Source organism: Phoca vitulina, unplaced genomic scaffold (assembly GCF_004348235.1).
Source record: "Phoca vitulina isolate PV1807 unplaced genomic scaffold, GSC_HSeal_1.0 scaffold6, whole genome shotgun sequence".
Classification (NCBI taxonomy): domain Eukaryota; kingdom Metazoa; phylum Chordata; class Mammalia; order Carnivora; family Phocidae; genus Phoca; species Phoca vitulina.
Window position 1 is genome coordinate 54,627,651 of NW_022589709.1, and position 22,855 is coordinate 54,650,505.

Sequence of the window (22,855 nt, forward strand, 5' to 3'; positions counted from 1 at the left end):
ACATAGGGGCAGTTCTGTGTGCCTACCTCAAGGGCCTTGGAACGGCCTGGAGAATTTCTTGGGCCAGGTGGTATCTGAGGGTTTAGAAGGTTCTCTCTGGTACCAGTGCACAGAAGACTGCATATTATAGTGCAACCTGGGCCCAATGATCAGTGAGCCAGCTTTGCCCAATGCTTTATGGGCATTGGGCATCCACCATCCACCCCAATGATAGTGTACCACACAGGGCTCAACGGGTGCCTGAGGTTCCACTCTGTGGTTCAGAAACTCAATTTGACCTCTCCTTGAGGGTGCATTAGGCTCTGTATGTGTACTCACACCACCTGATTGCAGGATGAAATGCCAGCTCTGAGATGATGCACAGTTTATATTCTTCAGTAGCAGATGGGCCTGTTGCAGGAATTGGACGAGTCATCTGCAAAGGCCACCTTTCCCTGCTGGACGGGTTTTCCCAGGAGACCACACTATGGGTCAGAAGGCTGCCTAGGAGAGTGTATCTATCATTAGAAAAAAACAAGTGGCTGTTGAAGGGTACTTTTGTCAAGCAGGTGGCCCTTCTCCATTCTTAGACATTTCTGAAACAAGGACAGGTGTCAGAAGAGCCATCTACCTCCAGGGAGGTGCCAGAAGCATCTCCTTGTCCCCATCTCCCTGCTAAGTGCTCCCCTGCTTGGTGTCCTCTTTGTGTCATCACCCTTCTTCATTTCAAAGGAATTTCAGTGCATGTCTGAGTTTACAGAGTATGTGACAGGGCTCTGTGTGTTTGTAAACTAGCTCCAGATCCCACTGTAGGATATTGTGTCCTGTGGACTTCACTCCCCATCAGTGTCATTGTGGATTCTTGGAAATCTGGCCCTGAGTGGAGGTTGATGGGACTTTGGGAGTTGGGTATGGAATGGAGGGCCATTTGCTCATCGCTACAAAATTCATAGTCAATCAGAGATGAGTCGCTGGCTGACTGCATAGCGATATTGGAGAAGAGGCCCAGAAAACTCAACCCAAGCTTTATTGTGGGTAACGGGGAGGAGATGTTCCCTTTACATGATTGACATGGCTGGAAAAGGAGGCAGACGTTGCTCCAATCATGTTCCAAGAGTTAGCTCTGTCTCTTTGACCCAAAACCTTGTAAAAAGGGGAGATTGTTTAAGTAACAGATTCTACTTTCTTGGGTTTCTCACCACTAAAAATCCTTCCTAACCTAAAGCACTCCCCCCCCCCCGCCCCAGCCCCGTTGCAACATGGACTGGCTCTCTCTGGCCCCATGCTCAGTGGAAACAGCTGTCCACAGCAAGCAGAAACATTCGCTCACTGTGAGATTAAGCATTAACAATAGGACGGAAAATTAGAGGAGAGGAAAGGTTTCCATTCTATATTTCTTTTTTTTTTTTTTTTTTTTTAAATTACTGCCCTTCTGGGCTCTTTTGCTATTGGCTCCACTTCTGGACTCCCTGCTTCTAGGAGCCAGCTGGAGGATCTCCAAAGACCTGCGCCTGTAGACTTAAGCCATGTTTCAGAAATATGCTTCCCAGATTCTGCGTAAGCACGCAGGGGTTGATTTGGATGCTATCCTTGTAGCAGCCACACTCCATAATAGCAAAGAACCAGCTGCCGTCTTTGGGAAACCTGTCCAGGAAAAGCAGCCATCCAGAATTTCCGGGACAAATTCTCCTTTGAGATGGGTGAAGCCAGGAGCTGCCTAAGTTATGAATCACCAGGTCATCTGCAGCCTCGTCTGAGGCAGAGGCCCGAAGGCGGAGGGCAGAGCTGATAGAAGAGGATGAGGTCTCCTTGGAAAGGGTCCCACCACCTTTGCCACAATGCTTTGCTTGGCACTCCAGCTCTTGGATGCCCCATGGGGGATAAACCGGCTGGGGCCTGTGAGGGGCCCAGAACTTTGGGTCAGGGCTCTCAGGCTGGCATTGCGGGGGTTAAGGCAGTGACCAGATAGCAGCCTTTTGGCAGCAAAGCCCTCCTCAGCAGAAGGAAGGATATAGCTGTATGAACTGCCTGCTTAACAATGCCTCACATGTCCCCAGGGGCCCGCCTGCAAATAGATTTCATCTTGCTTTCTCTTGTACTTTTCAAAGCTTCCTGTTTTCTCACGGTCCTTTTGGACAGTTTACAGTCTCTCTCTCTCCCTCCCTCCCTCTCTCTCCCTTTGAGGAAAGGAACACCCTTCTTATTAAAAGAGAGAGAGAGAGAGAGAAGAATGTAAGGGAAGGGCAGTTTAGCAGAGGCCATTCTCCTCGGCTGCAGGCTTCAGCTCTTTGACCTTTTCTCCTAGAATAGGAAAACACAGGCTTCCTGGTGCATCTCAGTCCTCAGGCTCAGATGAGGCTGGTTGGCACGAAGCGGCATGCCTCTTCTTGGCTCTGTGGGCCTCTGGCCAGGGCTGCCTGCTGCCATCACCCAGTCTCTGCACGAAGCCGGCTTCTCAGTGTGGCTGGCTGGCCGCATTGTCACTGCAGCTCACGTGAAGTGGCCTGAGGTGCCTCCAGGCCCTGGACAGCGAGGGACGGGGCAGGAGGAGGCCAGAATTCAGAGGAGTGAACAGGGCTTCGGCCAGCTATTTAAAGGGCTGAGGATTGCGGAGCCGCATAAAGGGCTTTCCCAAAGGCTGCAATTCAGGATGACTCTTCTCTTTCCAACCACGTTTCTCGGTGCTGGGTCAGGCACAACTCCTTCCATTTCTGTACGTCTCAAGTGACCTGGCAAGTATTTGCTCAAAGGATTCCTTACTTCGTCCTCCCTTTAATATTTCCTCCAAATAATTTGGTTTAAAAAGCACTCTTATCTGTAAAGATCTTTCTATTTCCAGAATGTAAAGGAGTCTACTATGTACACGGTAATGATAATAATAAGAGCTAATATTTATTGAGCTCTTACTATTTGGCAAGACCTTTGCATGAATTATCTCATTTGATCCTTACAACAACCTTCATAAGAAACTATTATTATCATTGACATTTTACAGAAGAGAAAATGGAGCAAGTTCTCTATCCTTTTGGGCTCTCACCATCACCTCTCTGCTCTGCTATCTCCAAACCTAATGATTCGTACAACCCACTTTTAAAGGACAGTTCAAAACATTTGTTCCAATTTTCTATTAAATGTTGAGGTCCCCCTCCATTTAAAAAGTAGGCATAAAAGTGTGTCTTTGATGGAGAAGCTGAGATTTAATGTCAGAGGCACACGAATACCCCTCATTAGAGCAACTGAGAATTCAGGAGGGGCAGACTGGTTGAGATGACCACCTGCACCATGACATCTGAGACTTCACCATTCCAGTAGCTTCCTGTATCGACAGCCACCTTAATTTAATCCCCACAGACCTTGGCAGGAGATGATTCAGCAAGTCTTGACTTGGGTAAGCTCTTAGCCTCACACCTCATGATTACAGGGACCTTGACATAGACTGACTGCTTTCCCCAGGAGAAGAAACTAGCATTTTGGTGATCCCTCCCAACTCTTCTTCTTCCTTCCAGTCTACTTCCCTTTCTCTACTATAATGATTCTTCTTGGAGCTCACATCTCAAACCCCACCCAAGGGTGCCATCTTTAATTCGCCCAGTTCTCTTTCTCTGGCCTCTCTTCAGTAACAGTGACTGAGAGGTCTCTCTCTGAATTTCACAGGCATAAAATATCTTCTACTATGTGGATAGCCCTGTGCTTGATATTGAGGTTGGCCACAAAGAAAAGGAAGGTAGCCCTTGCATTTCAGAAGATAACCTAGGGTTCCTTTTAGTGCCCCAAACATCTTTCAGAGTTGACACACCTTCATTCAACCCTGCAAAAGCTTTCCATCGGTTGGTCCAGTAGGCTACCATAAACCATGAAGGATAACTCTGATATATACAAAATAAATTTTACCATCAGCACAAAAATAAGTGTCCTCTACCAGTCACCTTCTGATAATATAGCTGACCAGTCATGCCCTACAGTGGACCTTCCCTAAAGCCATATGCTTTGACTTCAGGGGACAATATCATTTTAATGTCCTGATATACTCATGTACCACTAAAAATGTTTCATGATTTTCAGGAGTGAATGAATTGAGTTAGAAAAACATTATATTAGAAAAATACACACTGGGCTATGTTAAAGGATCATAAAATGTGGCTTGTCTAAAGCTAAGAAAGAATCTGGAAATTACTTATCAGTAGCCATTCTGATGTGTGCACACATCTCTGTGTGTTGGGGTGGGAGTGGGATGGGGGAGGGGAAAGGGAAGTGGGACCTTGGGGCAGGTGAACTGCACGATCCCTCTGACCTCCAAGTCACAGCAGCTGTGGCAACAGCAAATAGTTGGTCATTATCACAGCTGTGATCACTGTGTTGCCTATGGTTTAAGGTTGAACAGAGTACCTGAAACTACTTAATGAAGAGAATTCATTCTGTATCAAAACAAAAACAAATGGCACCCTATACATTCTTCAAGGTTTGGCTAAAATTCCATCTCCTTTATAAAAACCGTTTCAGACAAGTCCAGCTTCTAATACCTTAGCAAGTAGAGGTAATACCTAAATGTAGAATCTCTCCTTTATAGGAGCCAAGTACAGAAGGCACCCATCTCTTCAATTCTGTCTGGTTTAAACTACCATGAGACCCATCCAAGCTTGGACTAGTGCAGTAGTCTGATCTTGCAGCCTCCAAGATCAGATCTGCAAGATCTGCAAATAGGTCTGCAAGATCAGATCATATTTATGCAGATGCAGAATCATGAGTGGAAATACCTAATATAGAATCTCTAGATTCAAAGCTTTCTTTCCCCCTTAGTCAGGACGGAGAACTGGATAAACTAAGCTAAGCTAATAAGTAATACTCTACCAGAACTTCCACACATGTGCAAAGCTGAGTCACAGATTGATTCATCTTACTAAATTGTCTCTATTGAGAATAAAAGAAAGCAAGTATCCATCCCACACGTAGGGCTTCTCCCCAGGACATTAAAATTAGACCAACACTCTCAGTCTTTTCCCTCTTGGGTCACCTTTTCCACATGAACGTGGTGTGCAGATGCTCTGAATACTGAGTGTGGGACACCAGTATGCCAAATTCATTCTTGCCAGTAAGGAAGTAAAAAGGGAAAAAAGTACTTAAAACCCCCAAATATGAATCATTTAAAAATACAGAACCAATTATTCATTATCCATGCGTGGATTATCTGTGACAAAGTTGTCATCCCAGCTGGCTGCCTCTTACCACCCAGCATTCTTTTCGGCTGGCCTCCCAAGGTCATTGTTTGTTAGGTCTACGCATTCTTCCAGGGCCAGTTAAGTCTCATCTCCAAGGCCACCTAATAGAAACAGTGCCTTCTTTAATAAACATTCAATCCAGGATCCCCAACACTATCCCTGAAAATCTCTCTCCGTGAGAAAGGAAAACTGGTGTCAGCCTCAGGGGACACTTACCTTGAGTCCTCTCTCCAAGCCATCTTTCCCCCCATCTCACTGCCCTCACGACATGGGCCTCTGAGGTTGGGGAGGGAAGGAAGATGTTCCTTCTTAACACTCTGGCCTTAGCACAGACAGAAAATCTTCTTTCTATTCTTCCCAGCACAGCTGAGGGAGGGCTGGATCCTCTAAACCCTGCTCTGCTAGGGCTTGGGGACAAGAAAAGGAAGGAAAAGACCCAGAGCAGCAGATTCTGTTTTCCATCTTCTGCATCTGCATAAATTGCCTTCGAAAAGGCCGTTCAGTTCTTTCAAAAGAAGTTGGAGAACCACTGTTCTGATCCATCATGCATCTGCACTTTGTTGGAAGAAGAAATGACAAAACAACAAAAAGAAAGAAATGAATAAAACATGTTTACTTTTTGTATAGCTGAGATAATATTTTTCAGTACTTCAAATCTCTGCCCATAGAGAAGACATATTCCTTCCTTTAGCTCTCTCTCTGTTCTTTCTAATTTTGACATCCATCCCAAAAATAAGCAAATTAAAAAATTAGAAACACATTGCACGATACAGTCTAACAGAAGAGTTATGTTGAGGGGACGCAGGATGGTGTGGTGGTTTACCATGTGGCCTCTGGTGTCTAGTGGCCTTAGTTCATTATCCCAGCTCCAGTACCCATTAGCTGTGTACCTTGGCTGAGTGCCTTAATCCCTCATTTTGTCCATCTGTAAAATGGGGGTGATAACAGCACCCATCTCATGGGATTGACGTGAGAATTAGATGTGATACTCCATGGCAGACTTAGGACAGTATCTTCCATGTTACAATGCTCCATAAATATTAAACAAGTAATCATACACTTACGATTAAAGTGAAGCACACTTTGAGCCATTGTTTTTCACATCAGCCTTTCTCCTTTTCTACAACTTGCATTCAAATGAAGCTGAAATAGGTCTGCAAGTTTTGCCTTGTGTTTAAAAATTACTGTGTAATAGGAACACAATCTCATGAGTCCATTCCTACTGGCTCCACCTCTGAGCCGGGCACAATCCAGGCCCTCCCTGACGTCACTGGGGACATTTCACTTGGAGGCCGCTTAAAATGCCAAGATCCAAACAAAGGAGTAGCACATCCATCCTCACGTGGGCCTGGGTGTGGGTTCATCTGGGGAGGGCCCACCACCACGAGTAACCTGTCTTATCCTCATCATTGTTTCTGACAGCTGTGTGGGAAGGAATTCAACCGGATGCACAACCTAATGGGTCACATGCACCTGCACTCTGACAGCAAACCCTTCAAGTGTCTCTACTGTCCGAGCAAATTCACCCTAAAGGGGAACCTGACACGCCACATGAAAGTCAAGCACGGGGTCATGGAGCGGGGCCTCCATTCTCAAGGTAATCACTCTTCCAGGAAGCACCCAAGGCTGCTGAGGCCAGTGGATAACAAAAGGGAGCTGAACTTGTTTTTAGGGGGCTTTACTTTGGGGGGCTATTCCTGTAGTTGAAAAGGGATCAGAATTTTCAAGACTACAGCAGAGGAAAAAGAAGAGTCTTACAGTGTTACTATAACAAATAGAATGCTAATATCCGAAGGTAGTGCATAAAAGTGAATTATAGAGGAGAAATTGGAATATCCGAACGACACCCGTCAGTACCGTTATTAGTTTTTGCTCCAGACACCACATCAGGTGTCCTGTCTCCTTTTAATCTTTAAACAACTCAAGGCGAGAGGAACTTCTATTACCTCCATTTTACAGATGGGGTAACTGAGGCTTCAAGATACTGATTTTCCCAAAGCTGCTCAACTCAAAAGTGGCAGAGTCAAGATTTGAACACAGACCTTCCCGACCCTAAAGCCTTTAGTGGATCTTTTTCATCGCACTGCTGTTAAAGGACATGTGATTTTTCTTTCCTTTATAAAAAACAGGTCTGTAAGCTCCGCATTAGCAGAAGTGTATCTGTAGCAGGCTAGGTCTCCTTGTGTTCACAACCAGATGCACCCAGGGACAGTTTTCCTGCTTGGTGGGGCTAATTGGCCCATATGCAGAGCACGGGCTGCTGCCTCCCCTCACTGAGTCCTCACTGAACCAGTAAAAAGTTCTTGCCTCTTCCATTTTCTCAGTCCCAGGGCCCTTAGCTGTGAAGAGTTTAGGTTCCCGATCCACTAAATTCAGCAGGTTGCTCTTTAGTCACTTAAACAAGCGGTCCTTCAACAAGCAGGCAAGAAATGCAGCTCTATCCCAAACAGCACGCTACGTGCTGCCAGAGAGACCAGGGAAGTGAGACCATCTTTGCTCCCTGGAAAGTCTGTGTGGGGGGAGAGCAGACACACACTGAGGTAACTTACAAAACCCTGTGAACTGCTGTTTTCTGATACTGGTGTGATTAAAGCGCAGTGCCATGCACTTTAGAAATACTATTGTTTGTGCCCACAATTTCACAAAGTAGCCTGTGTTATTCCCATTTTATGTAAGAGGAGACCAAGACCAAGAGGCGTTATAAACTGTTCGATGTCATACACCAAATCTGAAGGCAGAACTGGGACTCCAACTCCAGAATTTCTGAATGAAGCCAGCGCCCACTACACTAGGCGAACACATGGGGTGATCTGTTCATGTTGGCCGCTTCTCCTACCCTTCTCAGAGAGCTGGTCAAATAGGCACACGTATTCATAAATACGACATACACGTATACCCACAGCATGAAACAGAATGATTATAGTTCTCCTATTTTTCACGGCACCCACTGAGCTTACACTGCTCCTGAGTGACAGGGAGCTGTGGTCATCACAAAACAAAGCCTAGAGTTTATGCAAAAGCGCTGAAAAAATTCTGGTTAAAAAATAAAAGCCGTTTTCTTTCCCCAAGATTGGTTTTCTCCTGAATTATTCTTTGCATCTCTAGTTGCCTGAGCCAATTTCAAACATAGGCCTGGATTTTTCCGGAATAGGTGAAGTTTGTTCAGTTGCTGTGCCTGGGGACAGAAGGCAATGAGGAGACAGTCCTCCACTTGAAAGCCTACCCTGGTCATCGTGTCTTACCCCACATGGGGGCTCAAATCCTAAAAGGCACCTAACGACTCTGTCATTCTTCTGGAAAAATAAAGAGCATCACTATATATCAGAGAGATGCTTTGAAAGTTAACAGACTTTCAACAATTTTAATGTTTTCATCTACAGAAGGTGTTAGCACTTTTTCACTCTAGTGTTTGAAATGGCTCAAAAATCATGACTCAGATTAAAAAGATCCTCCCTGTGCCCCTTACATGATTAAAGCTATAGACAGCTTCATTGCCTGACAATATCGTAAGGCAGGCTGACTTGGACCTTTGCCCTTATGTGCTCCCACCCTGGAAGCCTGATTGTTCCCACCTCCTCCTCAGGGCCTGATTGCTGGCTCACCAGGACCAGAGACCTTCAAGATCAAATCGGGCAGAATGTTACCATGTGTTTGTTGGCTCCTGAAAAGTCCCTCCCTGCAGGGCCCTCAAACTGAAACTAAAAGTGAGCCCCTTGCGCATGGCTGTGCCCAACAGCAGAGATACTTGTGGTTGGACACAGGGGCTTTGGATCTCTTTGTGCCCTCTCTATCTGTGCTTAGGGGCCTGCTTATGGCGTGGCCTTCTTGGCCCCAAATGGTAAATATAATTTTTTCAAGATGAAAATACCTTTGTTATGGTTTTGTTTTTTCTTATGGTAAAATATATGCTCACTGAAAATAATAAGAAATATATTAGAAATGAAAAGAAAAATGTTAGAATCACCTAATGTTTGAGATTTTGATGTAAATTCTTCCAGATATTTTTTGATAAAGATAGATAAAATTGGGACTGCACTATAAATATATATATGATAAATATGTTTTTTACTTAAAATATATAGAATACCTTTTTATGACTATTAGTAGGTCTCTACATCTTCTACATGTGGTTCATTGTATTATTTATCTAAGTCAACCTCTATCATTTCAGTTTCACTATAAAAAAAAATGTGATGAGCATCCTTATACATTTTGTGCACCTGTATGACTATTTTCATAGTTTAAATTCTCAATTGTATAATTGCTCAGTCAGAGCTATGCTTATTTTAAGCTTTTGGTACATGTTGCCAGATTTACCTTAAAGGAGTTCTACCGATGTAAACTACATCTGTGACAAGGCCCATCTCTCCATAGCCTTATTGGGAATTTATTTTTATTTTTAATTTTAATTTAATTATTTTTTTTTAAGTAGGCTTCACACCCAGCGTGGAGCCCAACACAGGGCTTGAACTCACGACCGTGAGATCAAGACCTGAGCTGAGATCAAGAGTCAGACGCTTAACCAACTGAGCCCCCCAGGCGCGCCTGGGAATTTGTTTTTAAAATGTAAAATGAAACTATACTAAATGGCCCTGGGTACCATGCAATGACCCATTTTCACAGCTATTCCTGGGGCCTGAATATTGCTTTTGCTCTCACAGGTTTTGGAAGGGGGAGAATTGCCCTGGCCCCGACTGCAGGAGTCCTCAGGAGTCTGGAACAGGAGGAGCCCTTTGACCTTTCCCAGAAGCGGGGGGCAAAGGGGCCAGTGTTCCAGTCAGATGGGGAGAGCGCCCGGGGCAGCCCCTGCCACGAGGAAGAGGAGGAGGACACCAGCTATGAGGTGGGGCGAGACAGCCCGGGCCTGGCCCCGCAGAGCAGGCAGCCCTGCACACCCCACGATCTACCCACCCAGCCCGAGCCAGCTCCCAGGGCACTCGAGGACCCCTGTGAGGAGGAAGAGGAGGACGACGACGAGGACAAGCCCAAAGGAGAGCACCAGGAGAGGAGCAAGGACAGCCTTGGGGCAGAGGGCAGCCCGGAGAGAGAATTCGCCCTCAGAGAAGAGTGTCTCCGCCTCAGGGCTCTGCAGAGTGCCCGGAGGGGCCCCTCCTTTTCTGATTACTTGTACTTCAAGCACAGAGATGAGAGTTTAAAAGAATTACTGGAGAGGAAAATGGAAAAACAAGCAGTGCTTTTAGGTATCTAAGTGGACAGTTTTCAAATTGCATTTGGAAAATGAGAACTAGGCAGTTCAAATATAGCTTTCTGCATGAGTTGTCATTTGCTGGAGACTGGCAAATGGTGCAAATCTTTATAAATGGCTCAGACTACATGAGCAGGGATTTGTCCTCAGTAATGTAAACGCTTCTCAGGTCTTTCCTTGGGCCCTTGATTTCTAACACACATGCAGGGTCCTCTTCAGTGCTATTTTATGCATCTCCACTATAATAGACTGTACATATTCTAGAGACCTAATTGTAAGCTGATGCCGAGGTGCTTTTAGAAATTCTATTTTCCTTTGACTAATATGCAATACATGGGAAATTTTTTTTAGTTGCAAAAATATGGTGCTTGACACGTTACCTTATCAATGATGATTTAGTTGAATGTGTGCAAGTTACCATATTTTTCCAGATAGATGAAAACATTCCTAGTTGTATATATGAAAATCACCTTTATTAAATAAGCCAACACACCAGAAATGACAAGAAGAGTGAGGTATTGAAGAGGATATTCTCAAGTGATTGCTGCAGATATAAGAGAGAAGTTTAAGAAAATATGAATAATTTCAACTAATGAAAAACCAGCAGTTCTGAGCTTCCTGCCTGGGTCTGCCTTGTTCTGCTCCAGCTGCCTTCATCAGATGTGGCATTTGGAGCGTGTTGTCAGATGGCCCCAAAGTGGTCAGCGTCTGCAGGCTCACCCCTTGTGTCCTGAGCAGAGCTCCTTCCTGGAGACCTTGTTCTGAGGCCCTGTGCCCCATAAAGTAGCTGCAGGAAGAGCTGTCGCCTTATGAGCAGCGGCTTTCTCCTCAGCGCCGGAGCTGGGGGCGTGGTCGGGAAGTCTTGCAATCTGAGTGCTGCTTCTTTAGAATATTAGAATCACCATCAGCTAATTACTGCTAAGGGAGATTCTGGACTGTGTTCTCAATGCTGCCTGTGCAGTAGAATCATCTAGGGGAAGTTTAAAAAAAAATACCAATGCTGAGGCCTCAAGCTCTGAGATTCTGATTTAATTTGGTCTAGAGTGGTGCCCCAACTTTGGTGTTTTTTAAAAGGTTCCCCCTGATGATTCTTCTGTGCAGGAGGATCGAGAAAGACTGACTGGGCTAATAGGGTGGCTCTCTTGGACTCCATGAATATGCGTTTCTGGCTTCAGACTCATTAAAATATGGAGCAGGAGACCTTGAAATCATACTGCTGACCTAGGGCTTCTTACCTGTTCCATAAGACCCTCACAAGGACACAAACACACGCATGCATGTGCATGTGCGCACACACACACATTCACACACTCACACACACTGTATAAACACACACTCTTTGTATTAGAAGATGATGCCTATGATGTTTATGGTCACCTAATATGTTTAAAAATACATAGCCAGCCTACAGTGACTCATTATTTCCTCCTAGATGCTTGAATCATAATTCTAGTGAGTGGCCATGACTGTCATGGGTGGGTTGAACCCAGCCAGTAGGCTTTCCTTAGGCACCGGTGCCAAGTAAAGCAGTGCTCACGGGATGTTGCAGATCTGTGACTGACCATAAGCAGTAACCCTCTGGTACTGTGTCTGTGTTTATGTAAAAACTGCCTCTTGGTTGGTAGTTTCAACTCTTATTTGTAGAGCGAGGTACTGTTTATTGTGTTGCTTTCTCTCCTCCTAAAGTTCCAGTACATTTCTTGAGAAGACCTGGCCCGTGTCTGACTGCTGGATGTCAGCTTTTTCTCTTGGCCAAGGTGCTTCCCCCGAGACTCACTGACTTCTAATCATCCCCCCATGGGCTTTGTCAATCCCTGACGCATTTCTCCTGCCCCCCTCGCCTAAAGCTCTTTCCTTCAGCCTCACCACCACTGCAAATGCCAAAGCTGTTTGGGTTTCCTACCGCCACCTGTGTCCTGAGGTCAGGCTCCTGCAAAGGGGATGCTGAAGGAAACAGTTTGGGTTTCTGTGGGTACAAGCCCAACTCTGTGCCGGGAAACTGTCCCAAGTCCTTGGAGGGGTGACTTGCCTTCCAGTCATTATTGATATAGTTCATTAGTGCCTCTGATCAAATCATGCAGGAGGCTGGCTGCATGGTCTGTGAGGCCTCCAGCTGTCAGGGTCCCATTACAAGTTCATTCTTTCAGTAGCCTATAGTAGTTGAAGACATACTTCCAGTGTGTTCTGGGCATGCCTCGCCAGAACCAGGAAATCTAGAATAGCAAGCTCTAGTCTTTTCCAACCAAATGAATCACATGGGAATGTTTGAGGATCAAGTTCATGTTGAGATGGAGAGAGTATGGTCTAGAATGATGGTTTCCAAACTGTGGATCAAGGAGTCAGAGGTCCCTCTTAGGTCCCTCCAAAGCTGCTAGAGGAGAAGGAGAAACTCTCAGCCCTCACACCCACTTCACTCAAAGTGGCTCACATTTCATCTGTTTTTCATGTTAGCCTTTCAAGTAAAATTTCATTTTGAGGGGAAAAAATGCCTAAGAAGAGTAATTTAAAAAGTGTTAGGAAGTGTATTATAAAGCCTGTTTTTAGTTCTTGACTCTGGGTATGAGAGACTTAATTAGATCTAGCCTGATGATAAATATAAAATATACACTGACTTTGTGAGAATTAAGGCTAAAATCTTGGTTTTGTATGTTGTTGAGTGACCACCATCCTGATTTGCCTGGACCAACCCTGGTTTATACCTCTGCCCCAAGATAATTGCTAAGAGTATTACCTCAACTCTCAGAAGTATCCCAGTTTGGGTGAGAAATTACACAGATACCTCATGTGTAAGTGCAGAGCTAAGGGAAGGTTGGCCAACCTTGCCTACTGGGCTAATTAATGAGAATGCAAACCTGAAGGATAGCATGTGGGGGTCACCCTGAGAGAACTGAGGGGCAAAACTGTCCAAGGTTATCAGCACTCTAAGGGCTAGGGCAGCATAACATTCACCTTCTTGTGACACTCTGAAAATAGGTCACTACCGAAAGCTTTCCAGACTTTTGACTGCTGTCACTCTGAAACAGCCAACTGACCAGCCAAGTGGCGTATTTCTCTTTTATCCTTTTTATTCAGGCCTATGATCACCTCCCTCTTTTTGCCTTCTAATTCCTCTCTCATTCTTTCTTTTTTAAAAAATTTGACTCCCCATTGGCCATGAGACTGAGGCTGACCTTTCATAACCCCACAAGGGTAACTGGTATATTTGTATACGAGTAGCGGCATGAGAAAGTCCAATGTGCATACTGTATTTATTAAGCCCTAAAGACATTTAATAAAATATTAACATCGCATTTTGAATCATGATCTTTGTCTGCTTCGCTGGAACAAAATGTAACAGAGCTAACATTTAAAATCCTTCGCATATTTGGACAACATTACACCAAATGTTGATTTTGTACAGAATTCTGGCTTGCTATTTAAATATGAAAACTCCAAGTATGTAGTAACCCAAGTTGTGAATATCGCTTTCTGCTTCAGTGAAAAAGCAGTTTACCTGAAAATAGCATGTAACCTATATTTTGTTAATTTAAGCAAATAAAGACATGTTGAAAAGGCTGAGTTAATTATTTGCAAATACCTGAAATTTTGCTAGGAAACTACCATTGTCAGTGTCTCGCTCCTGCCCTCATCCCTTCTGCCAGAGTAGTTCCCTTTGGGGCTTCAACCCCAGGGAGATAGATGTTGGATTCTCCCTGCCTCAAGGTTTCAGAAAGGATTCATGAAGCTCAGACCATCTGCAGGGGGGTGACACTTTCCTCATCCTCTTTATCTTTCCCATTCAGAAAAACTAGTTCTGGAAGGGTGTCATGAGGAAGTGGGAAGTGAGCAGCAAGATTGCCTTACTCTGTGTCAAGTTCTTTGTAGGATACAGTTGAACCAAGAGGCCATGTACTATACTGGGCATGAGCATAGGTTCTGGTATCAGGTTCCTGGGTTCAAAGCGCAACTCTCCTACTTGCAATCTTTGAGACCTGTGACCGGTTTGTGAACCTCTCCGTGCCTCCGTTTCCTCACCTGTGATAATGGGATTCGGAACCTTCCTCACCAAGTTGTTTGTAGGTTAAATGAGTTAATATATGCAAGACACTTGAAAAGTGCCTGGCTCATGGTGCATGCTATGTGAGAATTTGCCATTATTGTCACCAACAAAGTGGCCAGAAGACAGAACGCTCAGCTCTCCCTTCTCAGCTTACAACGCTGTGTCGGCATGGAAAGTCGCCATTTCTGAGAAGGCTTCCCTTTTAAACATCATACACCACTCTACGCCACGCATGGTGCTAGGTGATCACACACTTGATTTTATTCAAACCTCACACAACCCTGAGAGGCAAATTTTATTTCCATTTTACTGATGAAGAAATGGAGGCTTGGCAGAGTGAAATAAGTTGCTCCAAATGACCTAGTTAGCAAGTTCCTCATTTGCCACCAAAGCATGTACCAGGTTGGGTTCTTTGGGAGTAGATGATGAGACAAATCTGGGTGCAAGGTGTTTTCCAGGGATTAGAACCAGTGAAAAGAAAGGGGAGGAAAGAAGGCTGAGTAAAGAGAGAGGACGAACTGTGTGTGATACAGGCCTGCTAAGCCTCACTCAACATAGCAGGTAGCTCATCGCAAGGATTGCCCATCAGAGTTGTGCCATGTTGAGCAGAGATGCCCAGGCCTTTGCACACACCCCCTTGCTCAGTCACCAGGTATGGGCTGCCCTGGAAAGGGCAGGACCTCAGGACGGTGTGACTCTGTAGCAGGGACAGACCTTGAAGGAACGAGTGGCCAGAGGTTGTCTACTGACTGATGGCTTGATACAAGTCCTTCCTTGAAGAGACACTGCTTGACTCATCCCTTGTCTACCACAGTCCACCCCTTGTATGACTCCAGTCCACTTGTTCATGTACGTTCATGGAACATCTCCTCCAGCATACCAGTGGTCCTCTCTTTCTGAAGGAAAACTTAGAAGAGGAAGATGAGTGGGAAAAACTTTAGCCCCCACTACTGTAATTAGCCTAGGAGACACAGCCAAAACTCATCTTCTCCTTCCTCCACTACCTGTCGGGATCCCTGTCACCATCAGATACTGCCTCTGCCAGTCTCAGAACCTACCAACACCTTGATCTTGAAATTCCCAACCTCCAGAATTGTGAGAAATAAATGTTTATTGCTAAAGCTACCCAGTCTATGGTATTTTGTTATAGCAGCCCAAGTGGACTAAGACACATGCCCTTTTCAGAATGAAGTTTCTATACTTGTTCATTTGTAGTCACAAGTCGGAAAGGAAGTACCAAAAGAAACCCAAATGGGTGATCTGGGTTCCACATGTATTCCTCCATGACCCATTTTGTAACCACAGCCTTCTCCCTCCTGATGATTAGGTTGATTACCTCTGCCAAAATGGTGACTCCATTCTTTATCTGCTGGTTCCTGGAGACAAGGAACAAAAAATGCCCAGATAGCAGCTGTAGCTTCTAATTCAATGGTGCCCTTGCTGTGTCCCCAGGTGAAAGTGTATCCCTTTTTAAGGATGAGAATCTCTAACCCTGCAGAACCCAGAGTGACAGGGATGAGAAGTATAACAGTGTGTTACTGTGAGTATTGACAAGGGCGGGGGGGGGGGGCACTCCTGTCTCTACCCTTGGAAGTATAGGTCTGTTCCTATGACAAAGAAAACCACTGGATCTTCAAGATGAAAAGGACTCAATATAGTCAACTTCTCACTAAGTGACTGGTTGATCTTCCTAAGCAATGGTGCCATATTGGAAGGTCAGCATCAGTCTTTGTTGCTGGTGTGTTGGATATTCAGCAGTGATAAGAGTTAGATCATTCTTGGTAAATGTACTTTATGCTGTTGGGCACATGTGTAGCCTCCATATCTATCACTGTGGCTACTTCATATGTTTTTTGTTCTGTTTTGTTTTGTTTAGCACTGGAATGCCTGTTGATAGGGGGATAAAGTCAACTGGCAAGGTCATTGTCTGCCTGATTTTTTAATTTCTCTTCCATGGTGCATGCAACCTGGTGGATGTTAACATGTGACACCAAGATTTTCATTCTTGTGTTCACTCTCATATGTCCATCCACCCTACAAAGAGAATAATAGTGAATACCTACTTTAATTAGAGGGATCAGGAATTGTCTCTCTGAAAAAGTGACATTTAATTTGAGAACTTAAGGATATAAGGAGCCAGCCAAAACCAGGGGAAGAGCATTCCAAACAGAGCAGACAGCATGTGCAAAGGGCTGTTGTATAGGGAACATGGCCAGTGAGACACCCAGCAGGGATAAGAGTGATGTAAGGAGAGGCTGACATGGAAAGCCACTGGGCAAGGGGGGTGAAATGATGAGATCTACATGTTCTAAAGCTCATTCTGGCTGTAGTGTGGAAGACGGGTTGGAAGGAAGCCAGGATGATGTTGGGAGACCACTAAGAAGCAGTTTTAATAGTCTGTGAGAGTTAACATTGGCCTTGATTAAGGAGGTAGCAAGGAAGAGTTAGGAGTGGACAGTTCAAAAGCTCTTTTGGGGGTCCAGTTGGTTTGTTCTATTGAAGGCTAATCGTCATAATAACAAAAATGTATATTTTTCTAAGTACAAAATAAAATGCCACTTAATACAAAGTCTATCTCCTCACATAATGATAGAAGGGATGAATTAGAGTCTCAGAGCTATCATAAAACCCATGCTCTTTACTCAGTTGGCAAGAGAGCATATTTACCAAGTAATGTAGGTAGAATTAAGCCCATCTGGTTTCTTGGGTTTTGTTCTGGGTTACAGTTGCTGATGAAATAAATAGTCAGGACCAAAGAAATCAATGAAGCTTCTCAGACAGAGATCCTGACAAGGAATGGCAGAAGTGAGGACAAATGAGCACACAATTAGAAATCCGAAAACCAAGGAAAGACACTAGAACTCCAAGACCACAAGCGAGGCTGCAAAAAGTCCTTTTTGTCTCTGTAGGCCCTGAGGACATCTCTGATGCAGCCAGTAAAATAATGCATGTTAATAACAATGAACTTGCCTGTTTATTCACTAGATGCCCTCCAAATAACATTTTCCTTTTAAGCTCTTCAAAGGGTGACAGTACCGTCATCCGGAAATTTTTATCCAGTGCACACATTGTTCTGCAACAATGCAGAATAAATGGGATGTTGTCATATTTTAAGTCCCCAAATCGAATTGGCCCACGGCACCACAGTCAGCACCCGAAGAAGAAATAAAACACAAAAACGTGTGGAAGGAATTGGCTCCTGTCCTTAAGGAACACACAGTTCCTAGAGAGGCCTATGGAGGCTGGCAGGAACATGGCTAATGGTTTTTCAAACCTCCAAAGCCTTCAAACTGAAAACTGTCTTCCCTGTGAAAACCCAGGTGTGAACACGGCCTGAATCCTGAGATGCTGCGGCATTTCATGGTTTTGTACTGCAGAGCCGAGCCGAAAGTAACTTCCAGTAACTTCCACTACAAACTTGCTGTAGCAAGTGGAGGAAGACATGCTCATTTGATAGCTGGGGAGTGACCCTTAGAGGGTCCCGAGGGACCCAGTATCAGTGGCGCTCACTGCTTCCTCTGCCCTGGATGCAACAATATATTAAGAGAGAGAGAGAAAAAAGAGGAGGCTGGTTCTTTTCATGATTTTCCTTTTTAATTTTTGTTGAAAATGAAACTGTGTTCTCTTGATCCTTCAAACAAATGGAGGGGAACTGGAAGCCCAAACGTTTCTCTTCGGCTCCCCAGAGAGGGCGGCTGTGTTTGTAGTGTGATGTGGGAAAAGTGCTTGTGTGTCCGCTGCATTGTCACGTCGTACCAGCGTGATTTGCAGTAGGAAGTGTGCGACAAATACAATCTTTATGTAAGAGAAAGTGATGGAGCCACAGTCTTTGAATCCAAAGATCTCCGTTTGCCCTTCCTCCCTAAGACGTGCTTCTCCTGACCACAGCAGCCCCCCATCCTCATTAGATGATGAAAGAAACACAAGAACACTCTCTGAACTTGACCCAAACATTGTCCAGCCAGAAATCTTTGTTATTCACAATGCCCTAGGGCAGGGCAGGGGCGACAGGAGGGAACTTGGAAGGACATGCCAGAGAACACAGAAGCGTTGTGAAGAGGGCTATTAAAGTTTCTGGCATCACACCTGAAGAATCATTTTAAACTGATGTTTGCAATATGCGTTGCGAGTCTTCACTGGGCGGATCTTAATAAACAAATGGTCTTTAGAAGGAAAATGAAGAGATTACGTTAAGAGACATCTAAAAGGATTATAAAGATACTTCTTCCATTTTAGCAATTCATCATTGTAAGCACACTGGCAAATAATTTTGTTTCTTCTTCCAGAAAGTAGTAATAATGAAACTGTTCTCCAACTTCTGTCAGGAGAGGGGAGGGATGAGGTAAAATCTATTCATCATTCTGGACTTGCAGAGATGATAGCTGTGTCATTTGCCATTGTTGAAGGACAGCTTCCCTTCCAACTTGTCACAAGCCTAGCCTTTGCTTAGAGTGGCACGTTCTCCAAATCGGGCTAATATTTAAAATCCTCAGCTGTGGTTTTCAAAGACTGTAGACACAGAGCATTGAGTCAACTGCCTCTTCTCCTGAAAAACCAGCTGAAAAGAAAAGAAAGATGAAATCCCCAGCAATAGCAGTCTTTAAAGGAAGAAAAAGCAAAAACCAAAGCAAGGTTAGGCAGAGCTTTCTAAAGAGATCATTACAATGCCGGCCTCTCAGGGGACATTCAGTAAACATCACTGAGAATAATGATGCATCTCTAGGAAGTAGGCACCACCGACAGGGTCTAATCCCCTCCGAAGTCACTCTAAGCCCCTATCTGAGACACAGATGATTTTGTGGATTTCAAAGGGCTTGTCTTTCCAAAAGCCCCTGTTCCTGGTGGAGGAGGGCTAGTCAAGGCCAACCCCGGCAGCTCCTATTTCCCCTGCCTCTGGGCTCTGTAAGCCCTGTTCTGAGGGAGGCGGTAGCAGCTGGTGGTGATGTTTGTACAACACCGCGAATGTAATTCATATATCCACAGGTTTTATAATATATTCTTTTTTATTGTGATAAAATACACATAACGTAAAAATGACCATTTTAACCATTTTCAAGTGTGCACTGCAGTAGCATTAAGTACATTTATAAAGCCATATAACTATCACCACTATCCATCTCCAGAACTGTTGCATCATCCCAAACAGCAACTCTGGACTCACTGAACACTAACTCCCCACTCTCCCTCCCCCTGGCCCCTGGTAACCTGTATTTTCCTTTCTGGCCCTATGAATGTGACTACTCTAGATTCCTTCATCTGTTCAGCTGTTATTGCTGAGATCCATATTGTTTCATAAGCTTGTGTTTTTCTCATGAATATAAACAGAAAATAAAGGATGAGCTGGAGTTTTTTCCTTGTAAATAACGTAAGTGGAATTATACAATAGTTGTCCTTTGTGTCTGGCTTAGTTCACTCGACATTACTGTTGTCAAGGTCCATCCACATTGTAGCATGTGTCAAAATTGCATTCCTTTTTAAGTCTGAATAATATTCCATTGAATGTGTAGACCGCATTTCCGTGTATCCATTCACCTGTCCTGGTACGAACAGTTGTGTTATTTCTACCTTTTGGCGATTGTGAACAATGCTGCCGGGAACAGTGGTGGAGAAAGATCTGTTTGAGTCCCTATTTTTAATTCTTTGGGGCATATACCTAAAAGTGGAATTACTGGGTCATATGGTAACTCTCTGTGTAACTTTTTGAGGAACCACCAGGCTGTTTTCCACAGTAGCTGCACCATTTTACATTCCCACCAGCAATGAACAAAGGTTCTAATTTCTCTGCATCCTCTCCAACACTTGGCAATTTTCCATTTTTTGGATAACAGCCATTCTAATGGGTATGAATTGGTATCTCATTGTGATCGTAATTTTTAGATTAATACATGTAAATTCCTTCGTCTGTTCAGCTGTTAATGCTGAGATCCCTATTTAGTTTTATCATCTCCCTGTGTTTTTCTCATGAATATCAACAGAAAATAAAGGATGGACTGGAGGTTTTTCCTTGTAAATAGAAACTGAATAGTCCAGTGATTTATGTGGCTTTTATTCTTGTTGTCTTGCCATTGTTTTGTACCTCCTATTCTTCAAAGAGCAAGGACTCTGCTTGAATTTTGAAAAGAAGTCTTTATTCCAGTTGTTTTCCTCCATTTTACCAGTCTATTTTCTTTTTAGGCCTCTGTTCCTATTTTCCCTTGACCCTGAATAGTCAGGTGCAACTAACAGCTAGAGCAAGCTGGCTGTACCCTTGGGTGGCCCTTGTAACACTTGTACCAAAAAGATTGAGGGCAGTCTTCCCTGGGACTTGTCTGTAAACAGTCAGGAGAAACGCACCTTCCATGGGAGTGGGGGTGGGAGGACGGAGACATGCGAGTACCCAGGGGCAGGAGTAGAACACACATCCGCCACGAATCAAGTCCCCAGGAACTGTCTATCTTCTTGTCCAAGGTCGCCAATTTTAAACTGTACAAGCTTCCCAAAACAACCCCCAAATCAAAAATCCTCTATTCGACATTTGTTTGTTTGAAGAGAATGAACCAATGTGGCTAATCTTGTAGTAATATGAGTTGTTTAGGGACGAAAGCCTCTATTTAGTCTCTAAAACAATGGAACAGATTTCGTTCACCAAAACCTTGACACTTACTCTTAAGCTAAAAACGTGTCTGCAGTATTTGCCAACCATTATTTTCCCATTTGAACTAAAAAAGGGGGAAGATATCAACAACTCCACTTATCCAATGAATGTTTATTGAGCACCTGCTAATGTGACAGGCAGTGTGCTGAGAGGCTCTGGAGATACCAGAATGAGCATTACAGACCCAGTCACTCTCCTAAATAAACTTGTGAGGGGGGCCCCCTGGGTGACTCAGTCAGTTAAGCGTCTGCCTTCAGCTCAGGTCATGATCCCAGGGTTCTGGGATGGAGCCCCACATTGGGCTCCTTGATCAGCAGGGATCCTGCTTCTCCCTTTCCCTCTGCCCCTTCCCCCTGCTTGTGCTCTCAATCTCGTTCTCTCTCTCAAATAAATAAATAAAATCTTTAAAAAAAAATAAACTTGTGAGGCCATTATACATAAAGGCCATTGATATGAGTAACTTAAAACAACAATATATCAGTTATAGAGAAAATGTACAGATTATGAGCAGAATAATTATGTTCCTGTTGAGAGAATGATTCTAGAATTCTTACGTTAATTAACTATAATATTAACATCTATTACAACTATTGCTTAATAGTGGTATTAATTAGCAGGGGTTACCACCTCCCCTCCCCCCAACTTTTAAATATCTTCCCTGACACTGGAAATTCCTTTTCAGGGCTTTACAAAGTAACAGTGGAGAAGGACTTGAGAGCTAAGTATTCTAAGTGCCATGCAGCATGGTTCCTGCCCTCCAGGAATTTGTTTCTATTTATCTAAGCAATGAAGTATTTAACATTTCTCTTGGCCTCTCATAAGATGCATGGTTTAAGAAGGAATTTTAAGAGTCCAATCTTTCTATGGAACTAAAACATTTTCAAAGCCCTCACACCTTTAGGTCTGATCCTCAGGGAGCTCACAAATGTCCACGAGCTTGCAGTGTTACTGTTACTTGCCTGAAGATGCAGGATGATTTATCTGAGACATCCCTCTCCTTAACCTCCAGTCCTCACAGGTTTGTGGGGAATCACACCAGAGTCCCTGTTTCTCAGTAGCAGCCCTGGGATTGTTTCACCCTACCCTATTCAAGCTTACATTCCTGGAAGAACCACATTTGTCTTTAAATTATCCCAGGTCGCCGTGGGCTTGGGATACAGCAGAGCTGAGCAGTTCCAGTGAAAGACCATGGTGTTGGGACAGACTCCACGTGACTCCCGGCTCTGCCACCTCTTAGCTGTGTGACCTTGGACACAACTTTTCTGAGCCAGTTTCCTATCTGCCAAAGAGAGATGATGCAGGGCGGTGGTGACACGCACAAGCTCGGGGCTGGGGCAGATCTGGGCGCTGGGCCTGGCTCCTTCTTATACTGGCAATGTAACCTAGAGGAAATTAGTCTCCCTCCCTAAGCTTCAGTTTTCTCTGCAAAACTGAGAGCCACAGAGCATCCGCCTCAGAGAATTGTGAGATCTAAATGGGATGATGCATATAAATGCCTCAAGTAAAATAAGCCCTCAGTACATGTTAACTCCTTACTGCAGTGACCGCATGGAAATGTGCCTAGAGAAGGGCCTGACACACAAGCCAACTTACAGACCATGTCGGTCTCTCGCCCCCATCCTCCTGGACTGACTTGAATGCAAATGTGGCATCATTAATACCGCTTTGGGCGGGATGGCATAAGGTTAGGGAGAATTCTCCCATACCTGTACCCCTTTCCTTGTCTTCTCACTGCACTCCATCCCCCTGGTTTTCCCATACAACACATCACTCTTCCCAGT

At 44.4% G+C, this 22,855-nt stretch overlaps 1 protein-coding gene across 2 annotated transcripts in view; it reads left to right on the forward strand.

The window, feature by feature from the left end:
* ZNF366 (zinc finger protein 366) overlaps positions 1-21,459 on the forward strand; it is a 77,289-nt gene extending 55,830 nt beyond the window's left edge. Inside the window, exons 4-6 of one of the 2 annotated variants that reach the window (XM_032404241.1) lie at positions 6,618-6,792; positions 9,857-10,038; positions 21,148-21,459. In XM_032404241.1, coding sequence (XP_032260132.1) covers positions 6,618-6,792; positions 9,857-10,038; positions 21,148-21,192 — 402 coding nt within the window. In that variant the 3' untranslated portion in view covers positions 21,193-21,459. Of the gene's footprint in view, positions 1-6,617; positions 6,793-9,856; positions 13,965-21,147 lie in introns of those variants that run through there. The other variant, XM_032404240.1, reaches the window with a different exon arrangement.
* Positions 21,460-22,855: the final 1,396 nt, after the last annotated feature.